At 35.3% G+C, this 17368-nt stretch overlaps 2 protein-coding genes across 3 annotated transcripts in view; one reads left to right on the top strand and one right to left on the bottom strand.

The window, feature by feature from the left end:
- Window positions 1-4090: 4090 nt before the first annotated feature.
- On the top strand, window positions 4091-6332 carry LOC120078129 (probable WRKY transcription factor 24). Its single transcript, XM_039032352.1, has 2 exons — window positions 4091-4488; window positions 6017-6332. Exons 1-2 carry the CDS (start codon window positions 4091-4093, stop codon window positions 6192-6194), a joined length of 576 nt encoding a protein of 191 aa, XP_038888280.1. The 3' UTR covers window positions 6195-6332.
- A 436-nt stretch (window positions 6333-6768) lies between these two features.
- LOC120070207 overlaps window positions 6769-17368 on the bottom strand; it is a 39642-nt gene continuing 29042 nt past the window's right edge. For both annotated transcript variants that reach the window (XM_039022074.1, XM_039022075.1), the window contains 3 exons: window positions 17050-17173; window positions 8407-8613; window positions 6769-7463 (listed from right to left, as the gene is read on the bottom strand). In XM_039022074.1, coding sequence (XP_038878002.1) covers window positions 7320-7463; window positions 8407-8613; window positions 17050-17173 — 475 coding nt within the window. In that variant the 3' untranslated portion in view covers window positions 6769-7319. The remainder of the gene's footprint in view (window positions 7464-8406; window positions 8614-17049; window positions 17174-17368) is intronic.

Raw genomic sequence — 17368 nt, 5'->3', positions numbered from 1 at the left:
CTACAAAGGCTTTGATTTTCCTAAATATTGGCTAGCTCAGATAAACATTCCAGCTATTCAAAGAAGGCGGTCCTGAGCGGATGATCTTCGGATAGTTGCTCGAATACAAAATCAACTTGTTCATTTATGTTACCTGTTGTGGACCTTCAACGTTTCACCTTTCATAGATCTGGGAAAGGTGTTTTGGTTTGGGAAGAGTGACGTTGAGACTGGGCACGTGCGATAAGTAATAAAGAAAGCAAAGGAAATCGGAGGAGTTAGAGCAGGGAACAATGGGCATCCCCGCCTGGAAAACAAACAGTAGAGTCAGGCGAAGGACCTGACTGGCTTTCCTGAGGTATCTAATAACCTTGCTTCTGCTCGCCGCTGGCGCACCTCTCCTAACTATTGCCCATTTATTCTGGAATAATCTTTTTAGGAGGGACTCGGCAAAAGTGCTCGCATCTCCCCTCGACAGCAGCTACGACAATACTTGCATCTCCAACGGGAACGTTAGAAGCTATTCCCGCATCGCCTACAGCTTCTCCTTTCTCAGTAAGAATAAGAGCTGCGACAAGAGCTACAGCATCGGCAAGAGTTCCTGCTTGACTTTCATTCAAAAAGATCCATTAGGATATAAAAAAAACTCTGCTTGAGATACTACTTCCGGGTTCAAAGCTAGATAGCAGGAGTAGAGCTACTCAGCTAAAGCAGCATCAAACTACTTGAGCCGGATGAAAAGAAACTAGGGGCTGTTCTCCTCAAATTGCGAATTTTTGTTCATTTTCTCAGTTAATAACTCATAATCAAATCTCGGTAACGAAATATGCATTCCTATTATGTCAAATTCCAAACAAGAAGCCAAAGCATGAGCCAAGCCAGCACACCGGGCGAGGAATCCCTTACTTGTTCGGCTGGCCATTCAATCTGAATCTTGCTGCATGAATGCACAGTAAGACCAGGAATGCCCTATTTGATCTCTTCCTCTCCCATCGAGTTCACCCGCACTAGCACTAGTATATGGTGATATCCAACTCGAAAGGGCGACTCAGTCACATGTGCTCGACTGAATATGCAGCCATGGAACTGCAAAATCCCTCGTGAGACTCCAGTTCCGGTCAATCGTGCTTGTCAGCCTTCATCACCGCAGCTTTGGCGACCCGACTGAACAAATGCGGTGACGCGACTTGTGTAGCGAGGGGTTTTCCGCAGTGGAACCTGTCGACATTCAGTCTATGAGTCTTTCTTTCTGATGTCAAGAGTGTGCCAATCAACCTTGAAGTTTGATGTAACCTGTACCTTTTCTGTACGAGATGGGTCAGCGTACTGTGACTCAAACCATTCAGGATATACCAGGTCTTTTGCAGGTCCCTTGTACTTGAGAAAGAAAATTCGGTTAATTGAGTAAGCTATCTTAACAATTAATCGGCGCAATTAAATCCTAGAACTTAATGCACGTGTTTTCTCTTCTATATGGCCACTATCGAATCCAATAGAGGTAGAAGCATGTAGATTGATTAGGGTTAGGGCTATCCTACTTTAATTAATGATTAGAACGCTCTTTTGACTAGGTTAATGCTAGTTGTCTGCCTTTGTAGAGACTAATTAATCTAGTTAAGTGGTTAGTTGCGAGCTTAATCCGACTGTGAATTAAATTTGTAGAATTTAATGATAGGAATTGCATTGAACGTCTAACTTGGATTAGAAGTAAGATTGTTTTAAACTTGTTTACAATTGTCCTTTATCTTTTGATTTTTAGCATGTTTCTTGTCTTAATCAAAAATTCCCATTTTATAGCTTTCATTGATAAGCTTGGTTAAAGAAAAGATTAAATAACCTTTCCCTATGGATCGACCTCTTACTTCTGTTTTACTATGAGTTAGTTAGGTTGTTCGAGCTTTACAAATTTTGTTTGTTTCGGGTTAGGTAGAACTAACGACACCTACTTAGCTCCGAACACTATCTCATTTGTCTCGTAATGTTGTAGTTTGTCTTGTGAAGTTATTTCACAAAACAAAAGACTTACTTACGAACTCAACTTTATGAGACAAAAGACAGTTTGTAGTCTTGTAAAGTTGAGTTGATTGATGTCTTTTGTCTCGTGAAATAACTTCACAAGATATTTAGAACATTACGAGACAAATAACAGAGAGCACAACTCAAGCTATTTTATAAACTTCACGAGATGTTGGAACTCTCAAAAGGGAAATAAATTGTTCCTCTGAACTTTGAACCCTCTAAAAATGATTATTCCTATGAAGTTAGGACTCTCACATAAAGCATTTCTATATTGAAAACAAAATGTGAAACTGAAGATTGAAGTTTTTAATTTAAGATATGTGAGTTAGGTAAGTTCGGTGATTTCATATTCAAAGAATTAAATGACCATTTATTGAGGGAAAAAATTGTATTTTTACGTGGTGGATCCCTCCATTTAAAGTCTGAAAAGTTGGAAAAGAGGTTAAAAAAAAAAGTTGATTTTAAAAATGAAGTTACTTTTGAATGGAAAAAACTTTGTGAGTCAAAACCGACAATTTCATCCCATATTTTTTACGATCTCCAATAATGTCAATATTTCTGTGAAAGATGCTTGGAATGAATTACTCCATAGTTGGAACCCAATTTTAGGAGGCCTCTTGAACAGAGAACTTGGGGCTTGTACTAATCTCACTCGTGGCTGGCCGATTCCTACTACAAACGGCTCTTTATCAGATCCTTAAAGATGTCATTTTTAATGCATCAGACTCAACCCCTTGCTTGATGGTTGATTTATGGAGATATAAATCAACCATAAATTTTCATAAAGACTCAATTTAGTTGAGGTATATGCTCGAGTACACTTATTGATCTCATTTACTTCTTATACATTTGTTCAAAAAAAATTTGATCCGTAAAAAAAAAAAAAAAAAACAAAACAAAACATTTTTGATCACTAAACTTTTCCAAATACCAAATTTAGCGTCTCAACTTTGAAAAAAAATTTTGGTAATTGCTATTATTTTTCAACAAGTACATTCCACCTACCTGATACTTGTCTCAACAACCCATTTATATATGCTTTTATATAGCACATTTAATTAATGTATATTTCAAAAGCAAAATAAATATAAGAACCAAAATGATTGTTGTATTTTAGTATGAAGCTATCATGCATAATAATTATTAGATTTGGATTAGGAAAAAAAACCATGCTCCTAATAACTATTAGATATGAATTCAAGGTTTTTTTTTTTATAAAATATATTTAATAGTGAAAATTTGTCAGTCACATTGTGATGGTTTTACCAAATAATTTTTCTTACGATAATAGAAAAGGACATTTTTAAGAGTTCATTATATAAACTTAAAAGTTTTGAAAAAAAATAAAAAGATTAGAAAGTTCAAAGAAAAATGACATAATTTTCAAATTGGGAAACAAAAATAAGATTAAACTTCAGAATGTCTTCAAAATTTTAATGAAAATTTCAGAACAAAAATATAACTAAATTTTTGAAAACTATGTTTCTTAGTTAACTTTCAGTTGGGATTTTGAAGAAGAAAAAAGAACACATATGACATCAAAATCAAAGCAAACAATTAAGTTGTGCATTAAAAACATATGAATTAAAGAAGCTTTAATGAAATTGAAGTGAAGTACTTTAGGTGGGTTAATTACACTTACACATCATATCCATTAAAAAAATGATTGGATAAGATGGGCTTTGACTAATAATAAAGAATAATAATAATAATAACAATAATCCCACAAAAGCTCTTGAAATTACTTGTAAGAATTGAAACCAAATTTTGAGAAAAAGGTTTAATTTTTCCAAACTACCCACAACCCCTTTTCCTCCTCAGGCAGTTTAACAACATCATCAACATCCTTAAATCACAAGTCATCATATATATAAAGGGAAAAAAAAGAAGAGAAAAGAGAGAGAAGGAAAAATTTTGCATGGCCAAAACAAATAGCTTGAAAGTTAGAAACTAAGTTTAAAACCCCAACAAACACTTACCAACCAATTTTGTTCAACTGTCCTGCCCTAAAACAACACCACCTCCTATAATTTTCTAAGAATATATAAGGTTTGAATTTGAGTTTGAGTTTTTTGGTGAAACTCTAAAGAGAATGGATGGTGACATAATTAATAATCCACAAGATAATCATCATATGGGAACTTCTTCATTGATGAATAATTGTGAAATTGATTGGGATGGGCTTTTTTCTAGTTCTTGTTTGAATAATTTGGAGTTGGAGAAGGGAATTTGTGGAAGTGAGGATTATCCAATGGGAGATTATGATAATGTTGCTGTTGGAGGAATAAATTTAGAGGGTAATATTATTGGAGGGAAGAATAATAATAGTAATAATAAGTACAAAGGTGGGAAAATGGTGATGAGTAAAAGAAGAAATGTAATGGCTCCAAGGATTGCTTTTCAGACAAGGAGTGCTGAGGATGTTCTTGATGATGGCTATAGATGGAGGAAATATGGTCAGAAGGCAGTCAAACATAGTACCCATCCTAGGTATGTCGTTCTTCTTATTTATTTGTTTTAATTTGCATGTTTATATAATATGAAGAAATTAAATGGATATTATGTAGTTTAAACATTCATTAATTTACTAGTTGATCATGAAGGGAAAAAGTGGAGAGTTTGAGGATTTTCCTCTTTTTTTTTAAGTTCAATTATTCTGATGTGAGTATCAAACCACATCGAACTTTTGATATGACTATTACTATAATTTGTGTTTTTATATGTCCACTGATTTTATGTTTGATAAGATTGACATATTTAATTGGTTTTTGATCCATCGTAGTAAAAGTATTCTTCAATTTACTTAGGTCTCGTTTGATAATTATTTGGTTTTTCTTTTTTTTTTTTTTAAATTAAGTCTATAAGCACCTCTATCATCTCTAGATTTCTTGTTTTGTTATATACTTTTTACTCATATTTTCAAAAAAATCGAGCAAAATTTTGAAATTTAAAAAAAAAAATAGTTCTTAAAAAACTTGTTTTTATGGAATTTAACTAAAAATTCAATTTCTGTATTTGAAATATACAAGCTATTGTAACAAAATGTAAGAAAATAGGCTTAATTTTCAAAAACCAAAAACAAAAATTGAAATGATTACCAAACGGATCTTAATTATTTGAGATTTAATGGGAGATGGGAGAGTATCGAAAATATTAAAAAAAAAAAAAATCATGTGTATGTATATAAAAAATCACGTGTATGTATATTGTGTGTACATATACAGACAATGTTACACAAATATGGAGAGGAGAAATACTCAACCTTCAAATGTATATACAGGAAGGCACATATATATATAACCATTGAGAGAGTTTTGCTTAACAAGATTTAGTCCCACGATAGATTCTTTTTCTTCTCTCTTGTTTTTTTTTATTTTTTACAATATTGAATGTTAGACCTAGAGATGGATAGTACATGAAATGAAAAAAAAAGTTCATTAATTAATTTGTCCATGAACTGAATCTAGTGAAACAAGTTAATGTTCTGAGAAATAACATTTTTTTTCATATGCTAGAATTTAAAATGTTTCATTTTCTCCAAACTTGAGATTTGTTCTCGAAAAACGCTCTCATAATGAGAAAGATATACATAACATCATTTACAATATATTCACGTAAATTGATATTCAAGGTTGATAATACAACTTTGAAATTTTTCTTTTTTTTTTTTTTTTCTTGAAATTTGAGATTTGTTCTAAAAAAATACCCTTGTAAGCTATTGCATTAAAATAAGAGGAATATATGCATAACATCATTCACATATATTGATGTGGTGGCTAATTCATAGAAATTGAGTATAGAAATAATTTTAACAATATTTTGTTCATCTTATATATAATTTAAATATTAACACTTACGCATTCTAACTATTACACATAAGCTGTCATGATTCTTTATTTCAAGCGAAAAGATATTTTTGGATCAAATTTCAAAGTTTTAGAGAGATGATGAAAACGTATCTTAGGATTTTTTTTTTTTTTTTTTTGTATAAGTTGAACCCTTTTTTTCCTTTGTTTAGGAGTTATTACCGGTGTACACATCATACATGTAACGTTAAGAAACAAATTCAAAGGCATTCCAAGGATCCAACCATAGTGGTGACAACATATGAAGGGATTCATAACCATCCATCTGAGAAATTAATGGAAACTCTAAGCCCTCTACTCAAGCAATTGCAGTTCCTTTCTGGCATTTAGAATCTAATAATTTTCCTTTTCAATTTCATCAACTTTTTTGTGTGTATGTATTTCTATGAATCATGCCACTCGAAATGCCTAATAGTGTTAAAGGTTGGGAAAGAAATCACATGATCACTTTCTTTTCTAATTAATGGCTTGTAAAGTCTGTTGGAATGTACACATGAAATTAGAAAAACAATAACTTTTTCTTTTCTTTTTCTGTTATCAAAATCATAATATATATGAAAACCAACTAGAATAAGAAGCTTTTTTTTTTTCGTCTCTCTTTTCAAGTTCAAACAAACAGGTGTAGTAAAAAAATTTGAACCTCTCGGTTAAATACATGCTTTAACCAATTAAACTATATACTAAGATTTGCATAATTTTCTAAGATTAGCGGTCATCTTAGTATTCATTGATAATTATATGATAAGACATTAGGAGACATTTTGATACTTAATTCAACTCAATTTTAATCTACGTTGGTCCTAAGAAATTTAACATATTCGTTGATATTGTAAGTCCAAAAAAGGCCAACATAATTGTGACTCAGCTGGTGTAATAAATAAAAGCATATCATCTACCTCTACCCAACACAACAATAGTGAACTCCTCTGTAAAATGATAAAGCTTGGGTTTCACAACAGAAAATAAGAGAACACTACATTCAACTTCTATAAACAAACTGCTAAAACATATAAATCAAATGAAATACATAGATAACAAAAGCTATGCAAATATAGCAATAACTACCCATGGGGACTCGATAAAAGGGGATCTTGAGATCGGTAACTCACAAGAAGACAATATCGAAAACTTTCATGAAGAAGAATGAATGAATTGATAACTTGACCAGACCAGAAATATACACATCATATTCTTCTTTCCTTCCTCCCTCGAAGCAACAACATCAAATGAAGATATATCCTGGGAAAGCCACAAGAAGATGCCCTTTAAATTCATCATGTTGTGCATTGGCCAACTAGCAATTCAGAACCGCGGTCCGAAAGCTTTGAGATATCAATAAGTATGCATGAGGATGGGAACTGGGAAGTTCATGATGGCTTCAAGAAACTTCCTAATCTGAATATTCAAGGATGTTTCTTTGAAAGCCTTGCCAATTGGTATTGCACAAAAGTATGCTTATATTTGAAAAGTTCCCAACTCATTGCCGTGTCGTGTGAGTTTTACTTTCCGTTCGTCAGTCCATTCTAGCCGATAAGAAAGATCGAGACTGTGAATCAAAATTTTCAAGAAGTCTGCATGACTCAAGCCTCTTACATAGTCCTGCAAAAGGAAATCAATTCATCTTATACGGTGCTCGTTATTTCAAGTATAAATGGCTGAAAAAGGGAAAAATTTAACAATTGAACAGATCTATTACTTATTATAGTAAAGGGATTAACCACTCCTAGAAAGTCTGCGCAAAGAAACCCGGAACGTTACCAACAAAAAGAAGTGTAACTACAACGTAGATAGAAGATTCTACATGCTCTAAGAATTTGCAAGAATGAGTGCATTTCCCAGATCATAGACCAGACAGCTATAAAATAATGTCATAATAGAACAAAACTCAAGCACAGTTCCATTAAGCCTGAAGAAAAACTGAATCTAGGAATTTATGACCCCGTTGTGACCATTTAGTTTTTAGTTTTTAGTTTTTGAAAATTAAGCCTATAATTGTCCCTTCCACCTCTAAATTTCTACATTTGTTTTCTACATTTTATCATTATTTTCAAAAATCAAGCTAAATTTTGAAAACTAAAAAAGGTAGTTTTTAAAAACTTGTTTTTGGAATTCAATTCTTTTACTTCAGAATGATGCAAATCATTGTAAGAAATTGAGAGGAAATAAGCTAAATTTTCAAAAAAACCGAAAACAAAAAACTAAGATCCCAACCATTTGGTTTTTTGTTTTTGTCTTTTAAAATTAAGCCCCATATCATCCACATTTCTTACAATGATTTGCGTATTTCTTAAGTACAATGGTTGAATTATTAGCCAAATTCCAAAAACATAAACAACTTTTTGAAAGCTACTTTTTTTAATTCTCAAAATTTGATTTGGTTCTTTAAACCATTAGTGAAAAGTAGATAACAAATGAAGAAATTTAGTGGTAAAAGTAGTGTCTATAGGCTTAATTTTCAAAAACAAAATAGTCACCAAACGGGACCTAAATGGAGCCTATGTATTTAGATTTTATTTGCATATTGCCAAAGGGAGGAAATTACCTGCACGTCCGCTTGCCTATCACGTTCTGTTGCACTCGCCATAATACTTAACCTCAAAGAATTGGGCGAGAATCCTTCCCATGGAGGAACAAATATCACTTTGGTGCATTGAACAGGAACAAAGTTGCGGCTTAGTTTCTCCCACCATACAGATCCCAATGACCACCACCGGATCATTAAGCCATGTTCAGAAAAGGCAACCACCCCCTGTAATTTATCCAGCCGTGCAACTTTAAGCACACTCCAACAATAGAACACCAAATGTCCTTTTATTTAAAAAAATAAAATAAAATAAAAAATAATTATTAAAAAAAAAAAAAGGTGTACCGATATACTGGTAAAATAGGCAACGACGCCATGCACTAATTTTACATTCTTCAAAATTATATATCGAAGACAATATTATGTACCACCCATAAAGGCATGAATACAGAACGTGATGTACTCTGCCAATTAATACAAATATTATATTAGAGATGGTAAACCGTCCAAATGTAGGGATCTAAACTTTCTATCATAACACCTGGATGATGCATCTCTTGGATTTTAGTAATGATTGGATTGACCGAATTTGCATGTGCTTGGAATCTCTCTCTTTTCAAATTATGCTTAATGGAAAGTGCAAAAAAAATCTTTGAACCATCTAGAGGTCTAAAGACAAGAGGACCCTATTTCTCCATATCTCTTCCTCATTTGTGCTGAGGGTTTCCCGAGCCATCTATGTCAAGCAGAAGTTTGTAGTAAGATTTCTGATCTGAAAATTGCACGTTCAGCACCTTCTATCACCCATCTCTTCTTTGCAAATGACAGTATTACCAAGAAATTTTGTGAAATTTGTCGACTTCTGTAGGTGTATCAAAAGATGTTAGGACAGACTATTAACTATCGGAAAACAGTTCAAGCTTTTGGCAAAAAACGTTCTGATTAACTTAAATCGTCTCTGGTTAACTTGATCCAAGTCAATGTGGTTCGAGATCATAGAAAATATCTTGGAGTCACCTTTGTCCTTTCTAAAAATAAGCAGGAATCTCTAAACTATATTAAAGAGAAGATCTATGAAGCTCTAAAGCTGGAAAAGAGGTTATTCTAAAAATTGGTGCTTTTGAACTCTCCCTTGGGAGATGTTGGGACCTCAATTTCCCTTGGGAAATTCCAAAGGGAAAGGCGATATTGTTGGAATTAAATGTTGAACGGTCATCAATCAACGTTCCAAAGATGATCTCCTGGGATGAGAACACGAGAAATCCAACATGGATTCTTGACGATGCTTACACACCTTCAAAGAAAGGCCAAGGGCTATCTTATATTATCGAGCACCCAGACGGAAGGGTAGAGATAGCTTTTGGAAACCAATAACCCCTTGCGTTAAAGACAATAATTGGAATTATCAAAAGACTCTGGATCTTTTCAAGCAGGAGGATGCAAAGTTAATCCTAAGTATTCCTTTAGCTCACACTCCCTCCCGTGGATCACTTTTTCTAGCAATATGATTGGAAAGGGCTATATTCAGTTAAAAGTGGATACAAATAAGGTCAAGATCTTGCTTGCGAGGCTTCTACGTCAATGAAGCATCAACGTAGAGAAAGGTGGCGCCTACTATGGAATATAAACATCCATTCAAAAACAAAAATCTTTTTGTGGCGTGCTTGTATTGGACCCCTTCCCACAAGGGCAAATCTTTATCACAAGAAAAATTGTGATTTAGGTTATTACCCTTTCTGCAAAAAAATGCTCTTGAAACAGAGCTTCATGTTGGTTCCCTATGCTATGTACATAAACACAAAATATGCTAACTTCTCTATTCCATAGGGTCTCAAGTGCTCTAGGTTCAATGGAAATGCGGATTTTCGCATTTGCTGCTGTCATCTGAAACCAGTATAACTCGATGGTGTTTGATACGGCCAAGAAGATGCAATTTGACCCTATCCAGTAGGCTTGAGAGTATGTTGAGGAGATGGATATGTATGCTATTCATAGAAGATCGAGTTTGTCACAACCTCAAATGTCCTCTTGTTTGATTATTGATGACATTTGCATGAACCGTTGGAAGCTCCTAGAGGGTAACTCATATAAGCTAACTTTGATACTTCCTTCACCATGGGAATGGTAGGTTTTGGAGCCATTATTCATAATTCTAGTGGTGAACCTATGATTTTGATGTAAAAAACTCTTTAAGTTCATTAGTACTAATGAGTTCACTGAGGTTGCTGCTCTCCTGGGCAAAACTATCACAACTAAGAAAGCAGGGATTTATGGCTGAAGGTCAGGACTGCTTCAACAACGAAGTCCAAGCCTTTATTGATGACATTCATGCTTCTCATCGATGAGGCATTGTTTTAGGCTTCTCCTTTTGTCCATGAATCTGTTATTTCATTGCTCACACTCTGGTGTGTAATGCACGACAAACTAACGTCTTTGGTGTCTGGCTTGAAGATCACCACCATGGATTGATGCTGCTGAGTCTAGTGATTTGAAATTTCTTTAGTTCCTTGTTTTTCTTTATATTACTCAAAATAAATAAATATATAATACACACACAGCAGACTGGGTCTCCCTCACTTCGCTACTCTTCAGTTGACCTCTCAGTCAAAAACACATAAGCCTTAGACATATGCCGGTGGTTTGTGATGCAGCGAGTTTGAGATTTTAAGCTAGGTCCATGGCTAAACGAGAAAAATTCATCCCTAAAGTTGAGCGAGAATTCTCTAGAATAATGTTTTATTTCAAAATATCAAAAAACTTCCAGTTACAACCCTAAAATGCTATTTATAGACTTCAAAAAAATAAGAAAATTATCTAATTAAGTATAAAATATTAATTGAACACTAATTAATCTAAAGCTAACAGCTAAACTAATATTAACTAAATTATACAAATGATCTAACAATTCTCCTCCATCAATTCACCCAGTCTTAAAAGAAAAAAAAGATAGGGAAAAAAAACCTCATCCTCAAGTTTGAGATGATTAAATGAAAGCATCCTCCTATCAACTCTGTGATTGATAAACTTCAACCAAAAAATCTCGGTGCAAAAATTTTCAATTCCAAATTGGAACTAAAATCCAGCTCCATGAAAATCCTGTAAACATGGAGTGAGGAACCAAAATCCAGCTCCCAGAAAGTTTGTGAAAATTCTGCTTTAGATGACCGATGCCCCATTAAGCCCAATGATGAGGCCATGGGTATGTCACTTAATATGTGAAGTTAGTTAGTCACTTTAGTATAATGTTCTCTAGTGCTAATATTAGGGTTATTTTACTATTATAAATAACTTTGTTATATTGTTTTCTGTGGTCATTTTACTTTCTCCTACTCAGGTTACTTTTGTACACTTGTATATATATAACTGTAGTGAATGGAATAAAATATTCAAATTCTCTCGAACCTAAGAGTTTAACGAGGTATCAGAGCTCTAGACAATTAGGGTTGTGAACCTTAGGGTTTGAGAGTTTAAAACTCGTTTGTGTTTCATCTAGGGTTTGAAGTGTTTGGGTTTACACTTCTATCCGCCGCTGATATCCTCAGTGTGTTCATCGTGGTCCGCTGTGGCATTGTAAGTTAGGTCAGTTTTTGTCACTGTTTTTTTTTTTTTTTTGGACACCGCTCGTTCCCAATGGAAGCCTAATTGCCAATCTACAGAATCCAGGTGATCCGGTCTCTATTAGATCAGCACGTAAAGCCCACACGTGCCCGCTGCTTTCTACAGCCCGTACCACACGTTAGTTTGTGGGGGCGCTTGCGTTGTCGGTTTCAATTTGTCTTCCATGGGTGTGAACGGAATTGTATCCTCCATCCATTGTGTTTGATTTTCTTGGCTATATATTCTCTGATTTGTGGTTGGTTAAAGCAAAGCCTCCTTGGAATATTAGGATTTAATATAGATTTCTTTTAGATTTCAATCTGTATTTCTGTCTAGATTATGATTGAAAAGAAAACAGCAGTCATGTCGAGATGATTCTGATGGTATCAAAAGTTACTGAACATAAGTTATGGATCTAATTATTATTTATGGAGATCAAACGTTCGTCATTTTATTAGAAGCATTGAGATGGACGATCATATAATTGAAGAGCCACCAACTGATGCTACTAAAAAGATTTGGTTGTGAGACAAATCAAGAACTCTATTAAGCGTGAAATTGTTGGGTTAGTTAATCACTGCAAATCTGCCAAATACTTCTAGAATATTTGGAGTTTCTCTATTTTGGAAAATAGAATATCAGTAGAGTGTTTGACATATGTAAGACTTAAATCAAGGAGAGAAATCCCTTACAAGTTACTTTATGGAGGTGAAAAACACCTTCAATGCCTTGATACCAATCATCACTTATCCGAAAGTTTCAATGGCTCAACGTGAAAATTTATTTATCATGAGTTTCTTAGTTGGTCTTGCACCTAAATATGAGATAGCCAAAGATCAAGTTTTGATAAATTTCGCCATTTAAGTTTTGTATCCTTGAGCCAATAAACAAGCTAATATTCCATTTGAATTAGTCCGTTCTAATGTTTGGGGTCATACCCTATTAAGTCTAAAATATCGCTTCGGTATTTTGTTGCCTCTGTCGATGACTATTCTCGTGTTACTTGGTTATATTTAATGATGAATCGCTCTGACTTACTTTCTCATTTTTCTATCTTTCATGTTGAAATTCGAACTCAGTTCGGCGATTCTCTTAAATCTTACAAAGCGATAATGATAAAGAATATTTCTCTCGTGCACATTTAGATGTGCATGGCATTCTTCACCAATCCTCCTATGTCGAAACTCCATCTCAAAATGGGGTTCCGAAACGTAAGAATCTTCATCTCCTCGAAACAGCAAGAGCCTTAATGTTTCAAATGCATGTTCCAAAATCTTTTTGGGTTGACGCTGTTTCAACCTGTTTCTAACCCTAGACGTGCCCTTGTGAGTGACTCGACAAGTGGAAACTCTCAAACTCAATCTCCAGCAAATGGTCAAAGTAATTCAAGTATTGTTGAAGTCGATGCTATTGCACAGTCAGATACGGTTCAGTCTTTTTGCTTCCTTAGTGTTAATGGTCTAAAACCCTGGATTATTGACTCGGGAGCGACAGATCATTTAACTGGCTCATCTGACCATTTTATTTCATACTGTCCGAGTGCTGGTAATGAAAGGATTAGAATCGCAGATGGGTCATTTGCTCCTGTTGCAGGAAAAGGCCATCTCCTTCTCTCATGTTGTCCACCACCCTTCCGTCTTATTTATGGGAGGATGTTATTCTTACTACCGCCCACCTTATTAATCGCATGCCTTCTCGTGTTCTAAACTTCCAAAATCCTCTTGATTGTTTTAAAGAGTCGTATCCTACCACCCGCCTTATCCCTGATGTGCCACTTCGAGTGTTTGGTTGTGTTGTCTTTGTTCATACCCACGGTCCAAATCACATGAAGTTTGCCCCTCGTGCTCAGAAATGTGTGTTTGTTGGGTATCCGCTCCACCAACGTGGATACAAATGTTACCATCCACTTTCTCGAAAATATTTCGTTTCCATGGATGTTACCTTTCTCGAGGATCAACCGTTCTTCCCTATTAGTCATCTTCAAAGGGAGAATTCTAGTGAAGAGACTAATTGGTCTACTTATTCAGTACACTTAGAGTTGTCTCCCGAGCCTGAACCTGTCAGGTCTATCCTTCCCACCGATCAAGTCCCGTGGATAACATACTATAGGAAGAATCTTAAGAAGGAAACAGCTCAGTGCCACCTGTCGTTTCTCCGGCTCCGGTCCATGAGTCTGACCCAACATCAGCTCCAGGTATCTGTATCCTGCCACTAATGATATTGGTACTTGTAATGAGATTGATACTTGCAGAGTGGATAACGTTGAGGAAGGTGTTGACGATGCTGCCAAGGACACCATGGGAGGTGTAGAGACAGCTGAAAATAATAATGCTAAGGAAATGACTCCAGAGAATGGAAGTGATACTAGTGAAGATGAATGTGTGAAAGGTCCTTCAAAAGATGAACCCCTAGAGCAGAAAACCGAATATGGTGAAAAACTAGACAAGATGGAGAGCCACGACATTTCTCTCGATCTTCCCATTGCCCTGAGGAAAGGCATTAGATCCTGTATAAAGTATCCTATGCACAGTTACATGACGTACAATAAGCTATCACCCGAGTTCAAGGCTCTAACTACCAGCCTAGTTACAGTGATGATACCAAGTAGCATGGAGACTCTTGAATGGAAGGCTGCAGTTTTGGAGGAAATGAGAGCTCTTAAGAAAAACGGGGCATGGGATCAGGTTCTCCCCGAAGGACACAAGACGGTTGGATGCAAATGGGTCTTCACCATAAAATACAAGTCTGATGGAATGATTGACAGATACAAGGCTAGACTGGTTGCCAAAGGCTTTACTCAGACCTTTGGAATAGACTACTCTGAAACCTTCTCTCCTGTGGCCAAGTTTAATATTGTCCAGGTGCTATTGTTAGTTGCAGTGAACAAAGATTGACCTCTTCATCAACTAGATGTAAAAAATGTGTTTCTTAATGGGGAGAGAAGAGGAAGTCTACATGAGTCCTCCCCTGGTTTCGAGAGTCAGTTTAAGCACCGGGTTTGCAGACTAAGGAAGTCACTACCTGGGTTGAAACAATCTCCCAAGGGCATGGTTTGACAGATTCACCACCTTTGTTAAGGCCTAAGGGTATAACCAAGGGCACTCAGATCACACGTTGTTTACAAAGAAGTCAGTTTCAGGAAAGATTGCAGTCCCCATAGCTTATGTCGATGACATTGTTTTATCTGGTGAATATACTATTGAGATTATGAGACTTAAAACGAAAATGGCCGAGGAGTTCGAAATTAAAGATCTGGGAAAGTTGAGATATTTCCTCGGGATGGAAGTGGCTCGATCAAAAGAGAGTATTTCAGTTTCTCAACGGAAGTACACTCTTGACTTGCTCAAAGAGACAGGTATGACTGGGTGTAAACCTATTGACACCGCAATGGAGTATAATGCAAAGCTTTGTAATACAAATAGCAGAGTTCCTGTCAACAAAGAAAGATATCAGCGACTAGTTGGGAAATTAATCTACTTGTCCCACACTAGNAGGGAGAATTGCGGTCCTCATTGTTTATGTTAATGACATAGTTTTATCTGGTGATACTACTGAGATTATGAGACTAAAAAAGAAATGGCCGAGGACCTGTCAACAAAGAAAGATATCAGCGACTAGTTGGGAAATTAATCTACTTGTCCCACACTAGACTCGATATCTCCTATGCTGTGAGTGTGGTCAGTCAGTTCATGCAAGCCCCCTATGAGGAACATATGATGGCCGTTGAGCGCATTTTAAGATATTTAAAGGCAACTCCCGGTAAAGGTTTAATGTTCAGAAAATCCGATAAACGCTGCATTGAAGCTTACACCGATTCTGACTGGGCAGGTTCTGTTGTTGATAGAAAGTCAACGTCTGGGTATTGCACCTTTGTCTAGAGAAATCTGGTTACTTGGAGAGGAAAAAAACAAGGGGTTGTAGCCAGAAGTAATACTGAAGCTGAGTACAAGGCCATGAGCTTAGGGATATGTGAAGAGATCTGGTTGAAGAAAGTGTTGTCAGCTAGATCTCCATCAAGACGGTGAACTTCCAATGAAACTGTTTTGTGACAATAAAGCAGAAATAAGTATTGTGAATAATCCGGTTCAGCATGATAGAAAGAAACATGTGGAGAACGATAGACATTTCATCAAGGAAAGACTGGACAATGGAAGCATATATATCCCCTATATCCCTTCAAATCAGCAAGTCGTGGATGTCCTCACAAAAGGGTTGCTCAGACAAAGTTTTGATTATTGTGTCAGCAAGTTGGATCTTATTGATATCTATGCCCCAACTTGAGGGGGAGTGTCGAAAGTAATGGTTTGACCTAGAGGTGTTTTTGTAATGTACCATGCCCCTAGGGTTTCCTACGTGTCTCTTTATTTTAGCAGTCTTTTTGTATTTAGTGTATCAAAAATAATAAAATATCAGTCTTCGATCGTGGTTTTTTCTCCCTATTCTAGGGTTTTCCAAATAAAACTGTGTGTTGCTTTCTTCTTCCTTTTTCATCATTAGTAAACCACGTAAATCTATGTGTCCATCTCTTGTTTTTATTCTTTGCTTGTTGCTTTTGTTTCTATCATAACAAAGCTTCTATGTCCTAAGAAATGATGTTTGTGACATGAAACTAGACCGAGAACTTCTGATGTTGAAAGTAATCCAAAATCTTTAGGATGTATCCGTTAACCGTGAATTACCTATGATTCCAAATAAAAAACCAAGACTGAAGACTTTCAATCGAACTTGAATTTGTGGGGTCATTCAACACCAAAAGTCTTCAAAGGAAAGATAGAAGAGAAGCTAGTTGTAGTCTCTATATTGAGAAGGGTTTACTTTAGCCTAGCAAACTGCTATTAGACCCTTCAACAAAAAGGAACCAGTTAAAAGACATTATAATTCAGGTAGCAAATTCTATACACTTCATGTAGGTAACTATCAGTAAAGAAAATTCTCTTGTTCAAAATGATAACAAGGATCAATTCAAGGAAAATATAGTCTATCAGTAATCGGAATAAATTTTATTTTCCACAATTATATGAAATCTCTAGAGGATCATAAATTTTCCAATGGAACAACAAATACCTCGCCATCAGGGGAAAAGCTCAAAGCTGATATTGAAATCCTTAATGCCATTTCTGAACCTGCTGGAAGCAAACTTGGAAGTCCAGGAGGTCCAGTTGCATCCAGAACCTTAATCTTTGTAACACTGTTTCCAAAAAAAAAAAAAAAAAAAAAAAAAAAAAAAAAAAAAAAAAGTTAATGCATTCATGTGGTTTTGTCAGTTATCGCATCATGCAAAAGGCAATAATTGATATTATCTTTATGTGATAAGAAACAGAATTATATTATCAATTATTATTTATCTGAAACAAGTTATGCCATAATGGTGCAATCAGAAATA

The sequence above is a fragment of the Benincasa hispida genome, chromosome 1 (genome assembly GCF_009727055.1).
Source record: "Benincasa hispida cultivar B227 chromosome 1, ASM972705v1, whole genome shotgun sequence".
Taxonomy (NCBI): Eukaryota; Viridiplantae; Streptophyta; class Magnoliopsida; order Cucurbitales; family Cucurbitaceae; genus Benincasa; species Benincasa hispida.
Note: the sequence above shows the minus strand (reverse complement) of the source record. Positions and strands in the feature narration are given on the sequence as shown.

Excerpts from the sequence above, each read along its gene's own strand:
- LOC120078129 (XM_039032352.1), top strand. The coding sequence starts at position 4,091 with ATGGATGGTGACATAATTAATAATCCACAAGATAATCATCATATGGGA. Across the intron at positions 4,489-6,016 it reads AAACATAGTACCCATCCTAG|GAGTTATTACCGGTGTACAC; the intron begins GTATGTCGTTCT and ends TCCTTTGTTTAG.